Source organism: Necator americanus, chromosome IV (assembly GCF_031761385.1).
Source record: "Necator americanus strain Aroian chromosome IV, whole genome shotgun sequence".
Taxonomy (NCBI): domain Eukaryota; kingdom Metazoa; phylum Nematoda; class Chromadorea; order Rhabditida; family Ancylostomatidae; genus Necator; species Necator americanus.
Window position 1 is genome coordinate 10,933,110 of NC_087374.1, and position 21,057 is coordinate 10,954,166.

At 42.4% G+C, this 21,057-nt stretch overlaps 3 protein-coding genes across 3 annotated transcripts; 1 reads left to right on the forward strand and 2 right to left on the reverse strand.

Moving 5' to 3' along the window:
* Nucleotides 1-200: 200 nt before the first annotated feature.
* On the forward strand, nucleotides 201-17,787 carry RB195_000910 (uncharacterized protein; the record flags this gene model as incomplete). The annotated part of the gene is made up of 12 exons (XM_013440123.2): nucleotides 201-233; nucleotides 4,087-4,125; nucleotides 8,303-8,371; nucleotides 9,402-9,499; nucleotides 9,597-9,715; nucleotides 12,245-12,366; nucleotides 15,957-16,029; nucleotides 16,106-16,221; nucleotides 16,329-16,458; nucleotides 16,534-16,667; nucleotides 17,449-17,572; nucleotides 17,699-17,787. The coding sequence occupies 12 exons, from the start codon at nucleotides 201-203 to the stop codon at nucleotides 17,785-17,787; spliced, it is 1,146 nt and encodes a 381-aa protein (XP_013295577.2).
* Nucleotides 13,108-13,746, reverse strand: RB195_000911 (uncharacterized protein; the record flags this gene model as incomplete). Its single annotated transcript, XM_064197469.1, has 1 exon — nucleotides 13,108-13,746. The coding sequence occupies one exon, from the start codon at nucleotides 13,744-13,746 to the stop codon at nucleotides 13,108-13,110; it is 639 nt and encodes a 212-aa protein (XP_064053350.1).
* RB195_000912 (uncharacterized protein) lies at nucleotides 13,765-15,721 on the reverse strand (the record flags this gene model as incomplete). Its single annotated transcript, XM_064197470.1, has 4 exons — nucleotides 13,765-13,993; nucleotides 14,079-14,175; nucleotides 15,282-15,381; nucleotides 15,548-15,721. The coding sequence occupies 4 exons, from the start codon at nucleotides 15,719-15,721 to the stop codon at nucleotides 13,765-13,767; spliced, it is 600 nt and encodes a 199-aa protein (XP_064053351.1).
* Nucleotides 17,788-21,057: the final 3,270 nt, after the last annotated feature.

The following is a 21,057-nucleotide window of genomic DNA, read 5'->3' on the forward strand; positions in this document are numbered from 1 at the left end:
AGGGATCCCTGGTATGATCTTGCGAAAACTGACGCAGACTTCACTGTTTTCGTTCAGCCTGAGCGACTACTTTGCGTTTGTTGCTGTTGTTGTTGACGTTTGTCGGATGCTTGTCAGTGATCATTTCCCGCGTATCATTCTAGCACTGGCCTCATTTGTCCGCTAGTGTTTCTCATTTACACTTGCAACCATTCCTAGGGATGAAGCGGCCAAGTAGAAAAGTGGATTTAAAGGTGAGCATTACTTTAACAATGATTAAAGTATAACAAAGAACTTAAACTTGCTTCACTACAACGATTTGTTGAGCTACGCAGTGCCAGGAAGAGTTGCTCAGATATTTGGAGTCACATGAATGTTCTTCGAAATTTCCCACTTCGAAGCGACTTCTACGCGCTAGTGCAGGGTGATGTGGTCAAACAGCACTTTCTTAGAATCTTGTTCGATGAGGCATGCGTGTTGCGGTAAACAGGACTTTCACGTTCTGCACACTTGTTTGGTGAGTGTCCAGTGTTGGATCGCAGAACAACATGGTTTCTAAGGCTGCCCACACATTACAACCTCGCGGGCGGCTGTCAACTCTGCGGGCAGCCTAAGGTGGAACGCATTTAATGGATGGTCGAAGCTACATATGGGTAGATCCTGAACTTCGCCCACTTTAGCAGCTTCTGTCTTGGGTCCTCTTCAAGTAGAAAGATCGTTTCTGCTTGGGCTAACCACCTGCAAACAAAGAGTCAAACAGCAATAAGAAGCTAATGAGAGAAGAGAGAAGATAATGAGAGAACTGTTAGGACGTAGGACAAGAAATGGACACCATTCTTCGTCCTAGCTCGCAATGGTCCCACCTCGATTCCAGCCGCGATCTCGATCTTGCACCGCTTCGAGTGCTGCCTTTTGCGAGACTGCATTGTGTTTCATATCGTTTTGACCCTTCTATAGTTATACGTGTGAGAGTCGATGCGCTTATCTGCAACGAGCTCCCGACAAAGGCAGGTTAGGGGTGGGGGTGGTTTGCACCGTGAAACATTTACGGCTGCACTTTATCGTTTCATCACGTTCCTCCACCAGAAACTGTTGTCTTATTTCTAAGGTTTACAATTGGTGAACGGGCCAATAGGATCTGACACCACGATTTTCTCCACCTCTATCAATGCCTATCAAAAACAGGACTGCATTCTAATTTCTTCGTGTTTGCAAGCGGTTATTTCTGGATTTGACTGGCTATCTTGGCAATAATCGTTATGTTCGATGATCTAAGTATAATAAGTGAAAGGGTTACTACTAACCTTGCTTTAGGCAACATGAAGAACAGGAATCATTCCTCAGAAAGGTAACTATAGGCACTGATGTCCAAATGGATGGTTGTAACGACAGCACTTAAGTGATTTGCTCTACCAATTAGATTTCATGATCATTAAATCCTTCCCAGCGCTATCGCAGAGTGTAAGGAGCTTCCTTAAGTAGTTCGCAGTCAGGGCAGCACCTAATAAGCAGAAGTGTTTATGTGGACTTAAAGTTCTGTGGGAGGCTGGCGAGACGATAGGACCTGGAACCTCTCGGTAAAAACCCAGTGGAGTCATCACAGTTGGGCGGTGTCTGAAAGATCTGACTATGAGGAAGAGAAGACGATTCGAAAACACAGACTTGTAGATGCAGTGCAGGGATCGCAAGATATTACAAAGTAACTCAAGGATACTTCAGCCGTAGGCGAAGTGAACCTACCAACAAATGCCAAAAAGCTATAAAATGAGGAGCGGAGGGGCCCACGGCGTTGGATTGGTGCGCCGGCTCCGTAGAGCCGGAAAATGACATGGGATGGGTCCAGTGTGTAGGTGGTGTGTCATTGTGCAGTTTTATCAGTAGTAGTAATTAATTCACGTGTATTTGGCAATTAGTAAAAGACGCGTTATGAAGCGTTTTCTAGCCATGGCCACTGCCCATGTTGCGTTTCACCTCTGCGACTCCTCCGCGCGTCCATTTCCTTGCACGTTTTCCTCAAGTTAGTAACATGCTTTCTTCAGAAAAGGGAAACTCGCGTGCAAACGGCTGTTTGAGTAGTAGCGAACACTTTCCATGATTTGATGTAGAAGTTATCTTTATCAGTACGATGACGTCTTTCATGTGTGATAACTGTAACTAGCTACCCATACTTCGAGTAATAATTACTTATTGGAAAGGAGTGTTTGAAGTTGAAGTTTGAATGTTCTCCAAATGTAGAACTGACGCGTTCTGAAGGGAGACTATAAAATTCATTTATAATAGAAAAGATGAAGAAAACGTTGTTAGAGATACAATTTTCAATTTTGGGCAAAATGGCACTGCTACTGGTTTTTGTTGGTCAGTAAAGGAGAGCGGAAACGAACACCACAGAAAGTCTGAAGTCCGACTTTAGCCGGACGTCCAGATTGGTAAATTATATATTACCAATCTGAAAGTCCGGCTAAAGACGGACTTCAGACTTTTTGTCGTGCTCGCTTGGCTCGAATTCACTTATCAATAAAAAGCAATAGTAGTGGCATTTTGTGCAAAATTAGAATTGTTTTCCCTAACAGCTTTCTTCTTTTTTTTTTTTGAAAGTAAATTTAGGCGAAACACTTTATAGTTTACGAGTCAGTTCTACATTTGGAGAACATTTAGATTTCAGTTTCGGACAATCGATACCAATACAATGTTGATAAAATTTGAAATCATTACTATAAGGGTGGGTACTGTTTCTCCTCAACAGTTATCGCAGAATGATGTTTTAACATGAAATCAAGTGAACAACGCCATCGTACTAAAAAGGATTAGTTCCACATTGGATCATGTTAACTGTTGACTACTATTTAAGCAGCCATTGCATGGGTGTTTCCTCTTTTTGAAGAAAGCGTGTTACCAAGATGAGGCAAACATGCTAGGAGATAGACCCACGGAGTAGTCGTAAAGGTGAACAAGGTGAATAGGGCCAGTGGCCACGTCTGGGGAACAGTTACAACATTTCATTCACCTTTTTCTTACTTACGAAGTTATTGTGCACCAATTTGACGTCCTGGGACCCGTCGCAGCCCATTTTATAGATTTGTTGCGTCGGCGCAACAAATCCGACGCCGTGGGACCTCTCGTATTTGGAATTTCACGTGACATACACGTGACAGAATAAGCCGTTATGATATAGTGTGATACTTGTATTATACTTCCCTCTGACAGTCGTAATGTGTACTAAGGCAACGGATTGACTAAAATTGTTTACATAGCTGTCGCTTGTTGAGCTCGCTTGATCGCTTGTTCGCACTATGTCAAACTATTCTCAAGCGCAATCATTGGAAACACGTGAAAACTGTAAACGCGAGCACGTCAAAACGTTGAAGTAGAGATTAGGAAGGTTCGGAAAGAGATACCGCAGAATGGCCTTTCAGTTGACGAATGGCAAGTAGAGTAAGCAATGATGCTCAGATGCAAAGCCACAATAGCGAAATCCATAAAAGAAAGGGAAACTATGAAAAAGATACGAGGAAGAGCAGCAATAATCATACCGCAAACCACGCCTGAAACTTGATCCTAACACAAGAACAAAAAGAGGACTTCAATATTAGACAGCTTTATTAACAATTGCAGACGAATTTCCATTTCTAAGATTTTTTAAAGGATGCTCCACAGAGACATAGCATCACAAAAATTGGTTTAGCCTTGCCGATGATAGACTTAGAGTGAAAAATCTATACAGCGCTTTTCGTATTCAATTATTCTGAAAATTTAAAATTTTCGATCATATCTAAATTTTGTTGACCTTCCATCTTTGAAGTTTTGAGATCAACAAAGCTTGTATGGATCAATTAAACAGAGCAATTACAGGGAAATATTAAATAGAACAGGGATTTTTGGGGGGTTTGAAATCTACTTAGCATGATGTATTCGCTATGATTTTAATTAACAATGTCTAGGAAAACTAGCAGCTGATGACCGTCGTTGTGCAAGTTTGAGACAATGAAAAAGAACCACACATTTTCCCTTTTACCTGAACCAAATTTCTGAATAGATTTGTACTCATATTGTGCTTTTCTTTTATACTTTGCATGATGGTTTTCTGAAACAAAATACTTTATATTGCAGCAGAAAAAGAAGAAGAACAAAAGCGAGCAGAAACTTGTGGTGAGTTTTTTTCAACTTTAATAGAGGGCACTAATAAAAATGTTTCACTGACGTTTATGTCCTTCTTAGATTAATGAAGGGAGTCGCCGGTAGTGGTATTTTTCTTTCAAATAGTTCAACTTTCAAATAGTTATCTGCGTCATAACAAGAGGTTTTGTTGAGAAAAGCAGTAAACAGCAAGAAATATGTGTGGCAATGAAATTATTTTTGTGCAAAACAACCTATGAACATGTTAAAAATTTAAGAGGTTAGAACGATTAAGAAAAAATCACTATCAGTTAATCCATAGATTTAGTGTGGATTCAAAAGAGTTTTCCATAAGCTTCCACGGCCACACCGTCGAATCATGACGTCCACCACCCAGTCTCTGTCCTGCTCTTTTTTTGAGTTTTCCAGCACTTTCCGAAATAGTTTTTTGGAGTTTTCCAGAACTTTCCGAAATACCAATCCGCAGTTTTTTAACGAGTCCCCAAAACAACATGTGGCTTGGCATTACCATGATCCAGTATGATGTCCCTTCTATTGAACATGACCGGCCTCTTTTCTTGGACTGCTATCTTTAAATTATCCAGTTGCCGATAATAGTTCTCCTAACTGAGCTTTTCGTTCTTTTTTAAAAGCTCACAATGTACTGGTCCTCGTATGTCCCACCATATACACAACATTCTCTTATTCAGAGTCAAATTTGGTTTAGAGGTGGATGTGCTAGGTTTTCCGGATTCACAATATGCCCTCTTCCTCACGATGTTTCCGTAGGTAATCCATTTTTCACCCCTAGTTATAATTCGGTTCAAGAAAGGCTCGATTTTGTTGCGAGCAAGGAGAGATGTGCACATGACGACTCAATCATCCAACTTCCTCAGACGTAATTCATGTGGCTCCCATCTTGAATATTTCCACACTAATCTCCCGAATACGGTTCGAGATGGTTTGCTTAGCTGAACTAAGCCTTTCTGCAATCTCCAAGGGTGTCAAAAAAGGATCTCGCTCCAACGTAGTCCTAACAACATCGTCGTCTAGCAAAGATGGCCGCCCAGAACGTTGCTGATCAGAAAGGTCGAAATCACCTATTTCAAATTTTTTGAAACATCTCTTTCATGTCCTATCAGAAACTTTACATTCACCAAGCACTTCCAATAATTTTCTGAATGCTTTTGTAGAACTTCTTCTTTCTTGAAATTCGCTTAGAACACAGTGACGTAAATGAACTTTATCAGTAGCCATTGATATACTATCGCTTCACACCTAAAGCTGCCCGCAGAGTTCACACCCTGCTCGCATAGATCTGTGCTTGATGCTTATTGAGTCACAACAGTGCGCTCAATAACCCTCAAGCGCAGACCCGTGCGGGCGGTGCCGCTCGCGCGGCTGTGAACTCTGCGGGCAGCCTAAGACTAACGTGAATCAGTTGTGTTTTGTTTAATTTGCTACGTCAATATGTATACATTAAGCGATAAAGATCTACAGCCGATTATGCGGGGAATAAACACGCTTATGTATCGAAACTTTTTGTGACAAAAGCGGACAGAGCTTTCCGGTAGACTTGATAGTATTCGCTTTGTGAGCTGCTCTTCATCTAAGAGCGCATGTTGTCGGCGATTTCTTAGCCTCATATTTCGCTTAAATATTCCCTCAAAATCATTCATAGAAACGCACCGAAACGCTACGCATTATCACCCACGCCATGTTTTTCTAATGGAGAAACCCTTGACGTTGATCATCATTCGAAAAGCTGCAAAAACAGAATTAAGCCGTCCATTTACAATGAAAATGTTCTCAAAGGACACCCAGTAGTGTTTGTGTTGAAATACAAAAAAAGGCAAACCAATGTGTCCACGCAGCGTTCTTGTCTTTCAAACATGTCTAGTACCAAGTCAAAATCCCGAAAGGATGAAACTTTTTGGTTGGGCCTAAGGTTCAAAGAACCGATTATGTAAGGAAGCCGGACCTCCAACTAATTGTGCTACACCAGCCCTAAATTATGTGGATCATAGAGAAATAGACACAACAATGCAGTGCAACAACATTGCAACAGCCTTGACTAGGAATAGACACAAGAAATTTCGTTCCGAGCTTTCCATGCGCTTCTGAGTCTCTACTTTTACGTTCTTTTTTCCGGGTTCCAAGAAAGTTTTAACTTTTATTAGATGTTCTTTACTTTCTTTCTTCACTTTTTTCTATCTCTTAAGAAATTCTTTGCGAGTAAATAACAGTGCAATACTATGGGATCCTCTCGTTCTAAAACCTCTTCATCCAATTCTTTCGTCAAACTGTGTATACGGACACGAACAACTTTTGAACTTTAGAGAACGGAGAAAGTAGCGTTTTAAAGAAAGCTCTCCGAAGTGGAGGACATTCTTTTTTGTGTTAACAGTAAACAACTCAGAATTGCGAAAGTTCGACTTTCCTTGAATCTTGGCATAGAGATTGCAACTTGTTGATAGTCGAATTTAAGCAACAGCCAAGATTGCTAACAAAATTTATTACGGCTAACGTTTCGGCGTTGTCGCCTTCGTCAGAGCCTGGAAAGTAAGAACATTTGCAGGTCAGGGGATTGGCAATAGGACAAAGACTAGCTCCCACACTAGCCATTGCATTCATGTCCAAAATAGAACAACCCTGGAACGGAAACCTTTCCTGTATTGCCGTTATATTGATGACTGTTGCATTATATGCCCCACTCAAGACGAGATGGACACTTGTTTCGAGCTTCTAAACCAACAGTCCCCTTACATACGGTTCACAAGGGAGAAACCCAAAGAAAATTGGCTGTCCTTCCTCAATGTAGAAATACAGTGGTCCAATGGTGAATGGAAGACACGATGGTTCCGAAAACCTAGCAACAAAAACATTCTAGTTCATTGTCTTTCCGCTCACCCTTGGAAAACTAAGAAATCTGTGGTTAAAGGCATCACCCCACGAATCTGAGGTGGTGCAGATTTCAGGTGGAGTATTCGTATACAGGATGGGAGACTACGGAGAGGAGGGTGATTCCGTCCCTTTCTTCCTAATTGCCGTAAAAAACGGCCCGGAAGATACGGCTTCATTCGTTTTGGGGCACCATTTTGTACAAGAGGTTCGATTGGAGCGCGCCAGTCTTATGCGGCGCCGCATATTCCGGGCCGTTTTTTACGGCAATTAGCAAGAAATGGACGGAATCACCTCCCTCTCCGTAGTCTCCCATCTCGTATACGAATACTCCACCTGAAATCTGCACCACCTCAGATTCGTGGGATGATGCCTTTAAAAACATGTTTAGGACAGCCGTAAGGGTGACATCAGATGTCCAGGAGCGGATTGATGCGATCAACCTAGCGCAACGCATCGCGAATTCTAACGGTTACATTGGTAATGTAGCACGTAGGCCAGATCTTGGTGCGCAGCAAGAATATGTCGAGGACCAAGTGAGAGTTGTGGAAATACCTCCAACAAATCTCAAAAAACAACTAGTTCAAAACAGAATGTACGACCACTTCTGCCTCACTCCAGACTGTGTAATATGCCCATTCGGGAAGGAAGGGGACTGCATGGTCTCTGGTGTAGTCTATCTAATTTCGTGCAAAACATGTGGGGACCAATACATTGGCGAAACAGGGCGCCCCCTTTGTGTTCGCATTAAAGAACATCTAAGGGGGATGAAGCAATCGAATGCAGCAACTCCCCTCGGAGTTCACCGCAGACAATGTCATGAAAACGTTCATTTCTGCATAGCTGTCACAATTCTATTGTACGAACCCGAAATTATAGCTCGCAGAACTTTAGCAGAAGCGTTTTGGATAAATGCAAAAGGTCCAAAAATGAATAGAAAGGAAGAGTGCTTAGCCGTGACCAACGAGCTGGCTCTGTATCAAGACCTTTGCGGGTTTGATCTACGGGGTCATATGCGGGTCGCATCCTAATTAGTATCAGCGGAGCGATTGCACCACGCGGATATCCACTAACATCACGGCAACGCGGCTACTGAGGTAGGCACAACGATTTGTGCTTTTTTTGGTTTTTGTTTCCGGGTGTAATATCCTAGGGGATGATGACTTGTTCTGGATGAGGCATTTGAGAGGATATATTGCAAATGTTCTTACTTTCCAGGCTCTGACGAAGGCGACAACGCCGAAACGTTAGCCGTAATAAATTTTGTTAACTCAGAATTGTTTCGCAGTAATATTGTCATAGTTTACAGATTTCCGAAACATCGTGTAGCGGAGTGGAGGCAAGCAGTAACATGAAAAAGGAGACAAAATGGGAGTTTGTAAGTGCACGAGATTTTTAGTCGTTCTTTTGAAGACTATACGATACGATAAGGACATCATGGGAAAAACAACGTTAGCATGAAAATACATGCATGACAAGAGTAGTTCTTGCAGATAAATGCACAGATGTCCTTCATTTTTTGAAAGTAACACTCCAGATGACTAGTAAAGTATTGTAGCCGGAAGGTGGCTTAAAGGCATCACCCCACGAATCTGAGGAGGTACGGATTCCAGGTGGAGTATTCGTATACGGGATCGTAGATTATGGAAAGGTGGGTGATTCCGTCCATTTCTTGCTAATTGGCGTAAAAATCGGCCCGGAAGATGCGGCGTGTGCACACGGCTGGCGCTCTCCAATCGAACTCGTTGAAAATAGCGCGCTGGATCGCTCGAAGCCTTATCTTCCGGGCCGTTTTTTTTACGGCAATTAGGAAGAAATGGATGGAATCACCCCCCTCTCCTTAATCTACGATCCCGTTTACGAATACTCACCTGAAATCCGTACTACCTCAGATTCGTTGGGTGATGCCTTCAAAGGCAGTTTCAGGCGGGTAATGCCTTTATGGCTTCGTATAGTGTGGGGAAGAGGGTAATTCTGTTCATCTCTCGCTGTATCAGTGTAAACGGACGACCCCGGAACGCTGTTTCTTACGATGTCCTCTATTGCAACGCACCTCCCTTTCGCCCTCCAGCTTGCGATCGAAAACCCATTCGGACGAATCGCAGGCAAGGCGGAGTGCAAAGATTGCGCTTTCCAACAGAAGCCGTCGTAAGGAACAGCGTTCCGGGATTATCCGTTTACACTGATACAGGGAGAGATGAACGGAATCACCCTCTTCCTTACAATCTACGATCCTGCATAGGCTTTAACCCCCTGAAACCCGTACCACCCTAGATTCGTGGGGTGGTACGGGTTTCAGGCGATGCGTTTAAAGATGCAAGATCAAACATTTGGACCAGCAGCGACTTCTACTAGTTCCAACCTTCCACTGAGAAGCCCGCAAATTAACGTTATTTCAACTTTTTTAGGATGATGGTGATGCAGCAGCAATTGCAAAAACCGTAGGACCTCTTCTTGATCGATTGAAGAAAAGTGGAGCTCTCAGAAGCATTAGAGAAGAATTTAGGTAAGCATTAATAAGTACGAGGTTAGAATGCGTAGCACATTTTCTATCGCATTTCGAACTCCTCTACAGCATTCACGCGAACCGAGTGGAATTTCAGGAGAATAAAGGGATATATTCCGGGAGGTCCTAAACAGGCATTTACTGCAAATGAAGCATTTAATCGTTACAGAGATGTTCTTCTATTAGACAATACTAGAGTAATACTGAAAAACAGAGGTTAGTTATAGGCGGGCCCAAACGACCTGTAGCTCGATGCAGTTGCGTAAGCGGTTGCGCTCGAAGTTGACGCGGTTGAATTTGCGGTTGTGAAAGACTCAGACTGCAGAGTTGAGTGGGGTTATCTAGAGTCCAACCCCATCACAGCCGCCACTTTCACTGCGCCGCGTAGAGCGTTCGTGCCGAACGTAACTGCACCGAGCTTCAGGTCGTTTTGATCTTTTTTGTTAGAAATTACAAAGTTAAGCTCGAAATGTTTTTAGATACTGGTAGTTCTCGGCCCTTTTAGGTGATGCATCCCTACTTTTACTTCTGTCATATATTCAAGACAGAATAAATTCAATTCGAGTTGGACTATCAGCGCTGAATGACTTCAGAATACCCTTCGAGGGAGATTCTTACTCTTTCTTTCCTCGCAATTAATCAACATATACTAGAAGAAGAAGCAAGTTATCCATTGAGTACCATTTCACGATTCAATCAACTGCACGATTGATTCTTAGGCATACGCCTTAATGAATAAATCTCTTAAACAAATGGGTACAAAGGGTAGCGCAACAAAGCCGTGAATCGTTATGTCCTGGAGCAAAGTTATTCAGCAAGTACTCTGTCATCTCTCGGGGTTCATTGTGGTTATCGTTAAGAACCTGTTTTTCAAGTTTCAACTGAAACCGAGGATACGGAAGGTCTCAGGGGATGGCTATGAAGCGCAGGTATATCAGAAGTTGTGCGGTCGATAGCCTTCCAACCTCGACCAAGCCTTCGATTCTTTCGCAATCGATAAGTTATTAGCCAACTTCCTTAGGAGTTTGCTTCACTTATTAGATCACTTTATTTCATACGTTGGTCTCCGCAAGTCATTGAATGAACCACATACGTGTTCATAAATTTTCTGAATTGCAGTGGAACCTATTGTTCTAATGTTTGAATCAGGAATGGTCGCATATTCGAAAAAAGACTAGCAGACCAGCACTTTAAGGCATAAACCCGATCGGAGGGTGCATCCGAGAGGGATTGACCAGCGCCAAAAACCTCATTAATTATTTTTTTAACCCTTTGACGACAGCCGGCTCAACGGTGAGCCGCGCTTTTTGGTCGCGTGGGACAATGCGGCTCAACGTTGAGCCGCATGGTTTCAGCAGTTATTTCTCGTGACCTCCTTATTTTTTTTAAAAGTTTTTTGTACTTATTTGGTTTATTATCTTCGAATAATTTCACACACAACATGGGCATGAAAGAGGTTCTTATCATTTAAAAACAAGAGACAAATTCAAACGTTAATTGCAAAACCACTTTTTGTGCATCCTTTAAAAACATACAATGCAAATTCGGCTTTTACATGCACTACAAATAATCCAATAAAGTTTTTGATCTCACATGTGCCATTGAATTTAGGATCCTCTTTCTTGCTTTGCTTACTCGTTTCTTCAACAATTACTGACAACAATTCCTCGTCCAAATACAGCTCGTAACAATCGATGATTGATCATGCGGATCGAATTGCTGAGAAAATTTCCAGTCACCATGCTTCTGTTTCTGCGTCGCTTAAAGGCATCACCCCACGAATCTGAGGTGGTGCGGATTTCAGGTGGATATTCTTATATGGGATGGTAGATTATGGGGAGGTGGGTGATTCCGTCCATTTCTTGCTAATTGGCGTCAAACTCGGCCCGGAAGATGCGGCGTGTTCACACGGCTGGCCCGCTCCAATCGAACTCGTTGTAGAAAATAGCACGCAGGAACGTTTGAAGCCGTATCTTCTTTAACCATTCGTCTGTTCGCTCTCACTATCTGACACCGACAACCTCTCATTGCTTCTCGAATCAGACTCCTTATCCGCAAGCAGCATTAATGCATCATTGAAGATATAACCATTTTCTGTAGTCTCTTCGTCATATTCATCGAGTAATCTTTTAGAACTATTCTTCAAATCGGTTGAGTGTTTCCATATGTCTCAGCTGTCCAGGTTAGGGTCAAAGGAAATTGCGACCCTAGCGGAGAGATGGAACGCTGTAATAGACAATTATGCATACATCGAAGAATCATCATAAGCAGGTGCAGGTGAACACATTGACGGATTATCAAAAAAGTGAAACTATGAAATTGTAAAAGGTGTGTAAGGGCGGGCGTGGTGTAGCGGTCAGAGGTTCCGCTTCCTGCACGATCGATCGGAGGTTCGAATCCGCCCCAGTGCTCACCAAGTCTTTCATCCTTTCGGGGTCGATAAATTGGTACCAAACTTGTCTGGGAGGATAAAAACACTGACTTGACACATCGGTCAGTCACCGCAAATCAGTGTATAGGCCAGTTACACGTTCGTAAACCTCGAACGATTCTGAATTGAAGCGAACGTGGGGCGCTTCCCTGATTGATAGATTTACGCTAGACACTTTATCCTTTATAATCTAAATCTAATAAACTATATGAAAATTACTTTACTACCATTGATTACTTTGTGTCCATACTTTTTCCAGTCCTTTCTAAACTTTTTTTTCTAAACCTTTCTAAACTTAAACATTTCATCTTAAGATAGTGATTATATCCATGCCAGCAAAGTTATGGTCGGCAGAAATGTGTTTATTTGCGCACAAGGACCCCTAGCAAATACAGTTGAAAGTTTTTGGGCGATGATTTTCCAAGAAAATGTCAAGGTATGCACATCTGTTAGATGTTACTTCAACACTGCTGAAATCACTAGAAGTAGCGATACAGTCAAAAATCTACATATACCTTGTTATAAAAATCTACAAAAACTATCACATACTATCACCATTTACCATGCATCCAGGTATTAGGGTCGTCTTTGAAGGATTTGCAAACTTTGTTTTATATATAGATCATAACTCTTGTACTCTTGATTTCTGGAAAAAATAGACTGATTGGAAAAAATCTCGTTAGAGATTAAGAAAACCAAAAAGTTCTTGCATTTCACAATGATAACATTTCAAAAAAAAAAAACAAATGTGAAGGGTGACAAATGCGTCCAAGTATGGTTTGTCTCTAAGCAATCATTCCATCCCGAAATTTAATGTTAGTTCGTTTTCCGATGCGAACTGCGGCACTCGACTTCTTCTTCTTAGTGTTTGTCCCGTGTTGTTGCAGGGTCCGCGTTTCCGCTTCTTGTCTTCCATTTGATTCGATCCACAGCATTACCCGTACGCAAGCGCGCATCTATCATATCCAGCTTCGCACGGTCAAACCAACGAATTCTCGGTCTCACGTCTGAAACATCGAGATTTAGAGCGGTTTTGGCAACAGAATTTTCCTCTGGTCGCAAAACGTGACCAAACCATCTCAGTCGCGCCTCATTCATCTTTTCAGTTATCGGGACCCAGCCGAAAATGGAGCGTACAGTGTCGTTTGTCTTTGTCTTTTAGCGTTACACCCATGGTCTACCTCAACTTCCGCATCCTCATGACGAGCAACACTCTTTCCAAGGCTTTGGTCGTCGGCCAGCACTCGCATCCGTGAGGCGCAACAGGACGCACAACCGTCTTCCAGATCTTCGACTTCAGTAGCACAGGGAATTTCTTGTTGCACCGTGCACATATTTCCATTTTCCATTTCATTATTGCCGCATTAACACGTGCTCGACCATCTTGATCAACGTCGCCTCTGGAAGTCACTTTGGATCCAAGGTACCTGAAACAGTCCACCTTGTTTAATTCGGTGCCATCGACACGAATTGAACAATTCTCTATCCTTGGTTCACACTCCATGTACTCAGTTTTTGATACATTGAGGCGCAACCCATGTTGCTGCAGCCGATCCTTCCAAGACTGGGCTTGTTTTCGAAGAACATTTCGAGACTTCGACGCGAGCATGACATCGTCGGCAGAGTAGTGTCCACGGATGCTGCTTCTGGATTCCCTTGTTATCGTGTCCATGCACAGTATGAACAGCAAGGGTGAAAGTGATGAACCCTGATAAACCCCTACTTGGGCAGGGAACGGCCTGCTTGTTCCAGCAGCACATCGTAGAACGCTGGTAGATCTTGCATGAAGCAGCTGTTGTTCACCGCACTTATTCATATAGTACTCTATGCGACCTCATGGACATAACAGCTCATGTTGGACACGGTCGAAAGCTTTCTCGAGATCGGGAAAAGCAAGATGCACACCGCGGTTCATCTCTCGATGATTCTCCAAGAGGATACGGACAGCATAGATAGCATCTATAGTGCTGCACTGGTTGAGTGAAACGCTGACAATCTTCCCCAGAGGAGCTTCCAGGACACGCTCAAAAACCTTCATCGTATGACACAGCAGTCGTTTAGGCCTGTACGAAGTGCAGTCAGCAATGTCTTCTTTCCCTTTCCAACGTCTGGAGTCCGTCCTTCTGCAACGATCCCAGCCACACGGACCCTAGATCTCCTAGAAGCTTCAAGACATCAGTAGGTATGTCTTCAGGACCACTTGCTTTGTTCGACTTCATTTTTACGATTCCTGCACTGACATCGACTGCAGTAATTGGTAAAACAAAACCCTTGGAGACTGCGTTCTTGGCCCCCCTTTTCACCGCTAGGTAAGGACCACGATCTTCACGCTGATGTGCCCTCCACCAGGGCTTGTACTTGGACTTCTTTTCGCAAATTGCCGTCTAAACTTCCCCGTTCCACGTAGCCTTTTTTTATATTTGCCTCACCTAGAGTGGTCTTTCCAGAGTGTTCTCCGCTGTCAAGTGTATGACGCTGGAGGTAGACGACCATATTTCCTCCACACTGCGAGTAGGGTGGGGAAGTGTATACGGACGCTGAGAATACCTCCTTTCGATTCTTCAGATTCCGCCATTTGATGCTCTGTGTTTCAGTCCTTAGATGTCTCTTCCTTGGACGGGAGATTTTCAAGTGCATGATGAGCAAATGCACATGGTCTGTAGGGATGACTTTCGAATCCTACAAAAGTCGGCGATCTCGTCGGCGTATCCAGATATCCAGAAATTTATTTGTGTTTAGCGACCGCCGCTGGTGTACGTGATCAAATGCGATTTTCTTCTAAGTTACTGCGTGTTAGCAATGATCAAGTCACTGGCAACAGCATACGCCAAGATTCGCAACCCGTCGTCGCTACGAGCTCCATAGCCGTATCCTCCATGACAACTTCTGAACCTGTCTTTCCGAGAACCAGCATGTCCCTCTGATTAGGAGTACTTCTTCACCTTTCAGGGCTTGGACGTACTGCCCCAGATTTTCCCAAAAGCACGCCTTCTCTTCTTCACTGCAGCCCACCTGGGGCGCACAAGCAGAGACAACTCCCAACTCCACTTCTCCTGTGTCTACTTTTACAGCCAGTAGGCGATAAGATAGTCGATCCACCGTGTGTGACGCTGTTTTTAAACGTCTCGGTCAATACGACGCCAACGCCATTGCGATTTGATGTGCCCTGGTAGATAATTTCCATTGCCTATTTCCCTTGACTTGGAGCTTTTTCAGCAAGTCTCCTGTACACAGCATAACTCAACACGGCGTTTTCTGAGACTGTCTGCCAGTTCACGACTTTTTCCGGTAAGTGTACCAACGTTAAGTGTTTGTAGGCGCACTGGATGTTGTTGACAATGGCGGACTAACGTGTTTGACCGGCTCCGTCCTCTAGCCGGCAACCCTCGCATTTTTGCCACATCGCCCGGACCAGGACGATGCCCATCGCTTCTGGGAGACGTCTTAGATTCTGAAGAACACACAGTAGACATTAGTAGTATGACGCGGCGGGGGTGTTGTCATCGATCGGCTTGTCGCACTAGCAAGCTAGCAGCCTGGCACCGAAATCGTCGTGCTACCTCCTCACTTAGCTAGCCTGTAGCCTCCGCCCTAGGACCAAGCTACCAGTCGGACACCTTTGTGGCATGGTTGAACCTGCCGAGAAGAAGTCTAGCCACCACAGCTGCCCGACGACCTAGGGCCACCGCTGCTCTGAGGTATGAGGTAGGGTTTGCAGCAACAACTGCGGCCCTCAACTGAAAGACGGAGGATGGCACCAACACCAATCGACCCACCACAATTGACTTCATCCATAGTTACCGGGAGATCTTGATGAAAAATGCTGCCTGGAAATCATGCTGTATTTTAATACCTTACTATCTGTAAACGTAACTCGCAGTTAGCCGCTTGTACAGAGATGACCAGGCGTACAACTAGTGTCAATGCATGCTTGGTTCTCACGACAAAATTAGTTTCTTTTCTGACAAAATAGCTGTTAGCTATAAAGGCACAATAATTTGGCGGAACGTCTTGCGGAATTTTCAGTTAATTATAATGTTATGTCGTTTTTTCGAAGAAGGCAAAGAGAAATGCTATGAATATTTCCCAAAAAGTGAAGGTGAGAGCACTTTTTTTTGTTAGCGAAGAAATTTCCGCTTCTTATCTAATTAGCTCTTAAAAGTGTTATTATGCAGGAAAACTGGTGTTCGGAGACTTTGTAATTGAATGTATATCTCGCTCAGTGATACCTGATACAGATGGCGCAACATGTGGAATTTTAGAAGTCAAAAATAGAGGAAGGAAAGAAAAGGTCCCGTTCACTGGAACTCAAAACTGGAGAAAATAGAGTCAACTTAACTTCATGCGTGCAATTAGAATGTATTACTAATTTTTCAAAGTAGAGATTCTGGAGTTCAGATTCAACACATATGGTACGAAAACTGGATGGATCATGCTGCACCCGAAAACTTTAAAGCCAGTTTTGAACTAGTCCAAATTGCTCGGGCAAAAAGAAACAATGCTCCGGTTGTGGTGCATTGTTCTGCAGGTTGTTCCATAACATGAAAATAAGGTTTCGAATTACACTTTTTATTTTGCCACTTTCGAAAACTACTACTAACAGGGATTGGACGAACAGGATGCTTTGTTGGAATTGAATTAGCTGCTCATATGGTTGCTACAAGAACAAATTTCAAAATGGAGTCAGTGTTGAAAGAAATGCGTGACCAGCGAATGCAGAGTATCCAGAACGATGTGGTAAGCTCACTTAACTTCTCATTATGATAGCCCACAATAAAAATGTTTCTGTGGAAAGAATTAGGACCAGTATTATAATTGAGCCGCAAAGTTACTTCGAAATGGTGATAACATTTTCTCGTCGCCGTTTGAATCGAAATCGAATCGAAAAGGGTCGAATTAGAATAGTGTAGTAGTATTGCGAAACATAACACACAACTTCATGTGGATTTTTCAAAACATAGATGAATAGATAGATAGATGGTGGTTTCGTGACCATAACAACTGCTTTTGTTGCGTTTCATCCTATTGTGCTCCTCCGCATATCTATTTCTCTGCACCTTTGCCTCAGGCTGATAACATGTTTTCTTTAGAAATTGGAAACACCCATGCGAACGGCTGCTTAAATAGTAGATAACAGTTTACGTGATCTAGCTTAGAATCTTATCTTCGTCACTATCGACTGATGACGTGCACATCATTTCATGTTAGCGCATTATTTGCTAATTTTTGGATAAAGACGGGAATGAATATTCTCCTAATGTAGAACCGACGCGTTTAAGAAGAAAACTATGAAATCTTCCGACTATGTAGATATTTCTAAAAAAAACTAAAGCGTTGTTAGAAAGACACAAGTCTAATTCCGCAAAAAGTGTCGCTACTTTTAGTTTTTATTGAAGAGAGAAGGTGAGCGAAGTGAGCACCACTAGAGGTCTGAAGTCCCGTTTTAAACGGACGTTCAGATTGATGGATCAATAATCTATATACACAAAAAAGCAGGACATGAAATTATCATTTTAAGCAGTACCTATACATTCACAGAGGACTTCTTGAATGTCTTATACGGAAAGGAGTCACGAAAAGAATGGATGTCTTAAAATTCATAACCGATTACGATAATCTTGTTAAACGGAAGAAAAATAGAGGTACGCTTCAATAAACATAAGTAATCTAAAGGATTCAATACAGAGTTAAACTGTTTAGCACTTGAGAACACACTTTTATGCTTTGCTTTTCGGTTTATTTTTATTTAATTTGATCCTTATTTTTAGAAGTGGAAAAAGACGTGTCGGTACCACGAGAAGAAAAGTCAAAGGATTACACTCCTTCAGTGTATTACACTCCCTTTAACCTCTATTAGTGATGTTATGCATTTTCATGAAAGCACTGTATACTATGACAATTCTATATTATTACGTGATTGGAAATTAACTACGTTTTGGCTCACTGTCGCCAATTAATCTATAAATACGTTAAGTTTTCAATAAACTACTGTGCCGTAATATCTTGTGGTGTAATTGCTACTTTTCAAAACATTGTTAGGTTTTACAATGCTCCGTTTGTTTTCATAAGAATATCAAGGAGGATAACCTAAAAAGGAACAAAAAGCTTCTCTTGAGAGCACTACAGCATGATAGTGTAGTACCTAAAAGTTCCATCCGGCGGATCAGTTTGGCAGCTATCAGACATTAAAATACGATGAATAAGATGGAATTTCGAAGGAGGAATGCTGCAAAGAACAAAAATTTAAATGTCACTCACTCGCAAGCGTTTATGAACTGCACTATACTCTTTTGCGGACAATGTTCGTGCCTACAGAATAACAGCGTCAGATTTTTTTGTGGGATAAGTGGGTGGTAGGATGAAAGGAAATTTTACCGATTAATACTGTTAATTGTGTTCTTTGTTGTTCTTTTACATTTTTTTCAGGTAACCTCGTAAATTTTCTTCAGAAGATCTTCTCTTTCTCGCTCTTTCTTTTTCTTTTTCTTCTAACAGTAATTTTGACAGACTCGTCTCTCGTTAATCTAACAAAATCCGTTCTGCTTTGCTAGAAATAGAATCAATGCTAAAAAATAGAAAAACGCGTTGTGCTCATGTTGAATACGTTTAGCTGGAATGTAACAGTTAGGAAATAGTCCCAGTGGCTTGTCATTGCAATATTTATCTTCCAAGTGAATTCAGTAGACTTCTGCCATATCCTTTAAAAGAAAGTTAGAAGTTACAGTAGGTAATTATCTCCACAGTGAGTTTTGCGTGTTTCTTCCAGATCTTGATGTGATTTTTCGTAAGTAGAGCTTCAGTTTGTCGACAACTCGAGTGCGTACATTTTCTTTAGTAACGATTGTCAACTGATAAACGCCGTCCCTGTACGGCAAGTCATGTGAGTAGTACATCTGATATTGTTAATATTCAAAAATAATCGATAGAGATGAAACACAGTTGAGGAGAACTTCATCTGGCAACCGAGAAACCGCATCATGCTATTATTCCCATTAGAAGAAAAAATTTCACTATACCATCAGATTGTCTCTTTATATGTACTAAGGACAATAAGGTGTTCTTTTCAAATTCCTAAAATCTTCGTGATTCATTGACTATCGAAAATGATTGCAGTTACTCTTTGTCCCTAGATTTTATGAAAAATGTGAATTGCACCCAAACAACCCCTACTTCTGACCACTACTCGAAAAGCTTAAGGTCACACTCACTATTTTATGTGAATACTACGATTACGTGGTTTATCTGTTGATAGATGCAAGTTCCTCTTATATGTTGCAACACAAGGAATAGCTGTCTTTTGTTTCGTTTGAATCCTTGCATCAATCAGGGCATGCTTCTTCTTTCTGCTGTGCCAGAATTGACTTGTAGTGCCCTAGTATGCAGGTCGGTCCAGTCGAAACTTGCAATCAAGTGACTGGGATCTGCAAAGGTGACGAGAAGACGCGTCCAGGAAAAACGCATTCCTTCAACCAAATTATCTATCCTCTCACAAAACTCGTTGCAACTGCAACCTGTCATACTTGCTCTAGAATAAATTACAAGGCGGAGCAATAGGAAAGCGTCCGCTGACTCCGACAGAACGTCTGGTGCGTCGATGTAGTTGCATTTAGGCTTCTACAGAGAAAAAAAAACGACTATTATGACGACCTTTTCATGCAACGGAGGCGACCATTGTAGATCTGAAACATAGGACTGACCGAAATGAGATGACGCCAACCATTGAGTGCCCTGAGCAGGCGGAATTAGCGTCCTTGTCAACACGAGTGTGGGAACAAATATAAGCTTTTTCGAACAGTTTACAAGCCCAGTCGGAGAATTGTATAGTCAAAGTTGACCCGTGGATCAGCTTTGACTATCTTCGTTATTGGTTCACGCTCTTTGTCGCTTACGCTTCAACATAAAGCTACGAAGAAAAAGAAATCAAAGTTTTCTATATGGACCTAGAGAGTTTGCACAAAGGAGACCGTACCTTCTACAAGGTCACTGTTTGCAATTTCAATGGCAAAATTGAACGCAGAAGAACGCCTGAGAAACTTTACATCGAGATCCACGGCCTACTATGGAGTAAGCAGAGAGAGAAGCTTTCCAATTTTATTATAGCGACTAAGACCACATGAGAACTCGCTATTCCAGAAGCCTTCCTCTCTGTGTTGGACGTGGGATTACCTTGGTGGAGGGTATGGTAATGAAATTCTTTACATCATCGTCAGTAAAAGGTTTTGTCTGACGAATATCGTTATTATACCGGTGTTCTATACAGCATAGAACCATCACCTTTTCTGAAGAAGATTCTTCTCCTTACAGGGAGGGAAAAAGGTGAATTGGGAGAGTACAGGATGCCGCTATTTCTCGCTTTCATCGACTTGAAGAAAGCCTTCGACTCTCCTGAGACGGAAGTGGTCATAAATGCCCTGGACAACAAGTCTTCCCTACTTTGTACGTAAAGGTACTTCGAGAGTTGTACACTAACTTAACAACAGGAATTTCGACATTCTACAAGACTAACATCATCGACGTGAAAATAGGGGTTACACAATTTTACCTAAAATATTCACGGTCACTCTCGAAAACGCAAAGCGATAGCCGAAACAGTAGGACGACATATTAGTGAAGATTGATGGTCGGCAGATACACCATCTGCGCGTTCCTGATGAAATCGTTCTGATAACATCAAGCATGAACCAGGTGGAACGAATGCTGTTCAAATTTGAAAGACGTGTAAAAAATCGGTCTTCAGCTGAACTTGGATAAAACGATTTTCATAAAGAATGGATAGGCTTCTGATGCCTACTAACGCTCAACGGAACTAATGTATTCGAATGCTCCAGCTTTGTTTATCTAGGTCGGGAAATTAACAAGATAAACGAAATGACCTGTGAGCTGGGTAGAAAGGAAGGAGCGGTCTGGGGAGCTTACAAGAGCATCGAGGATGTAGTGAAGAAAACCAAAAATACCCGACTTCGCGTTCACCTGTTCAACACCACCGTTCCATCTTCTTCGACCCACACTTTGAGAATCTAGGCGTTTCGCAACCACTAGGATAATGCGGTTAGCATCACGAAGAGCCCAATTCAGTTGCTATCAGCGCCGGGAGAAAGTTCGCTCGAAGAGACCATCTGCGTTATGA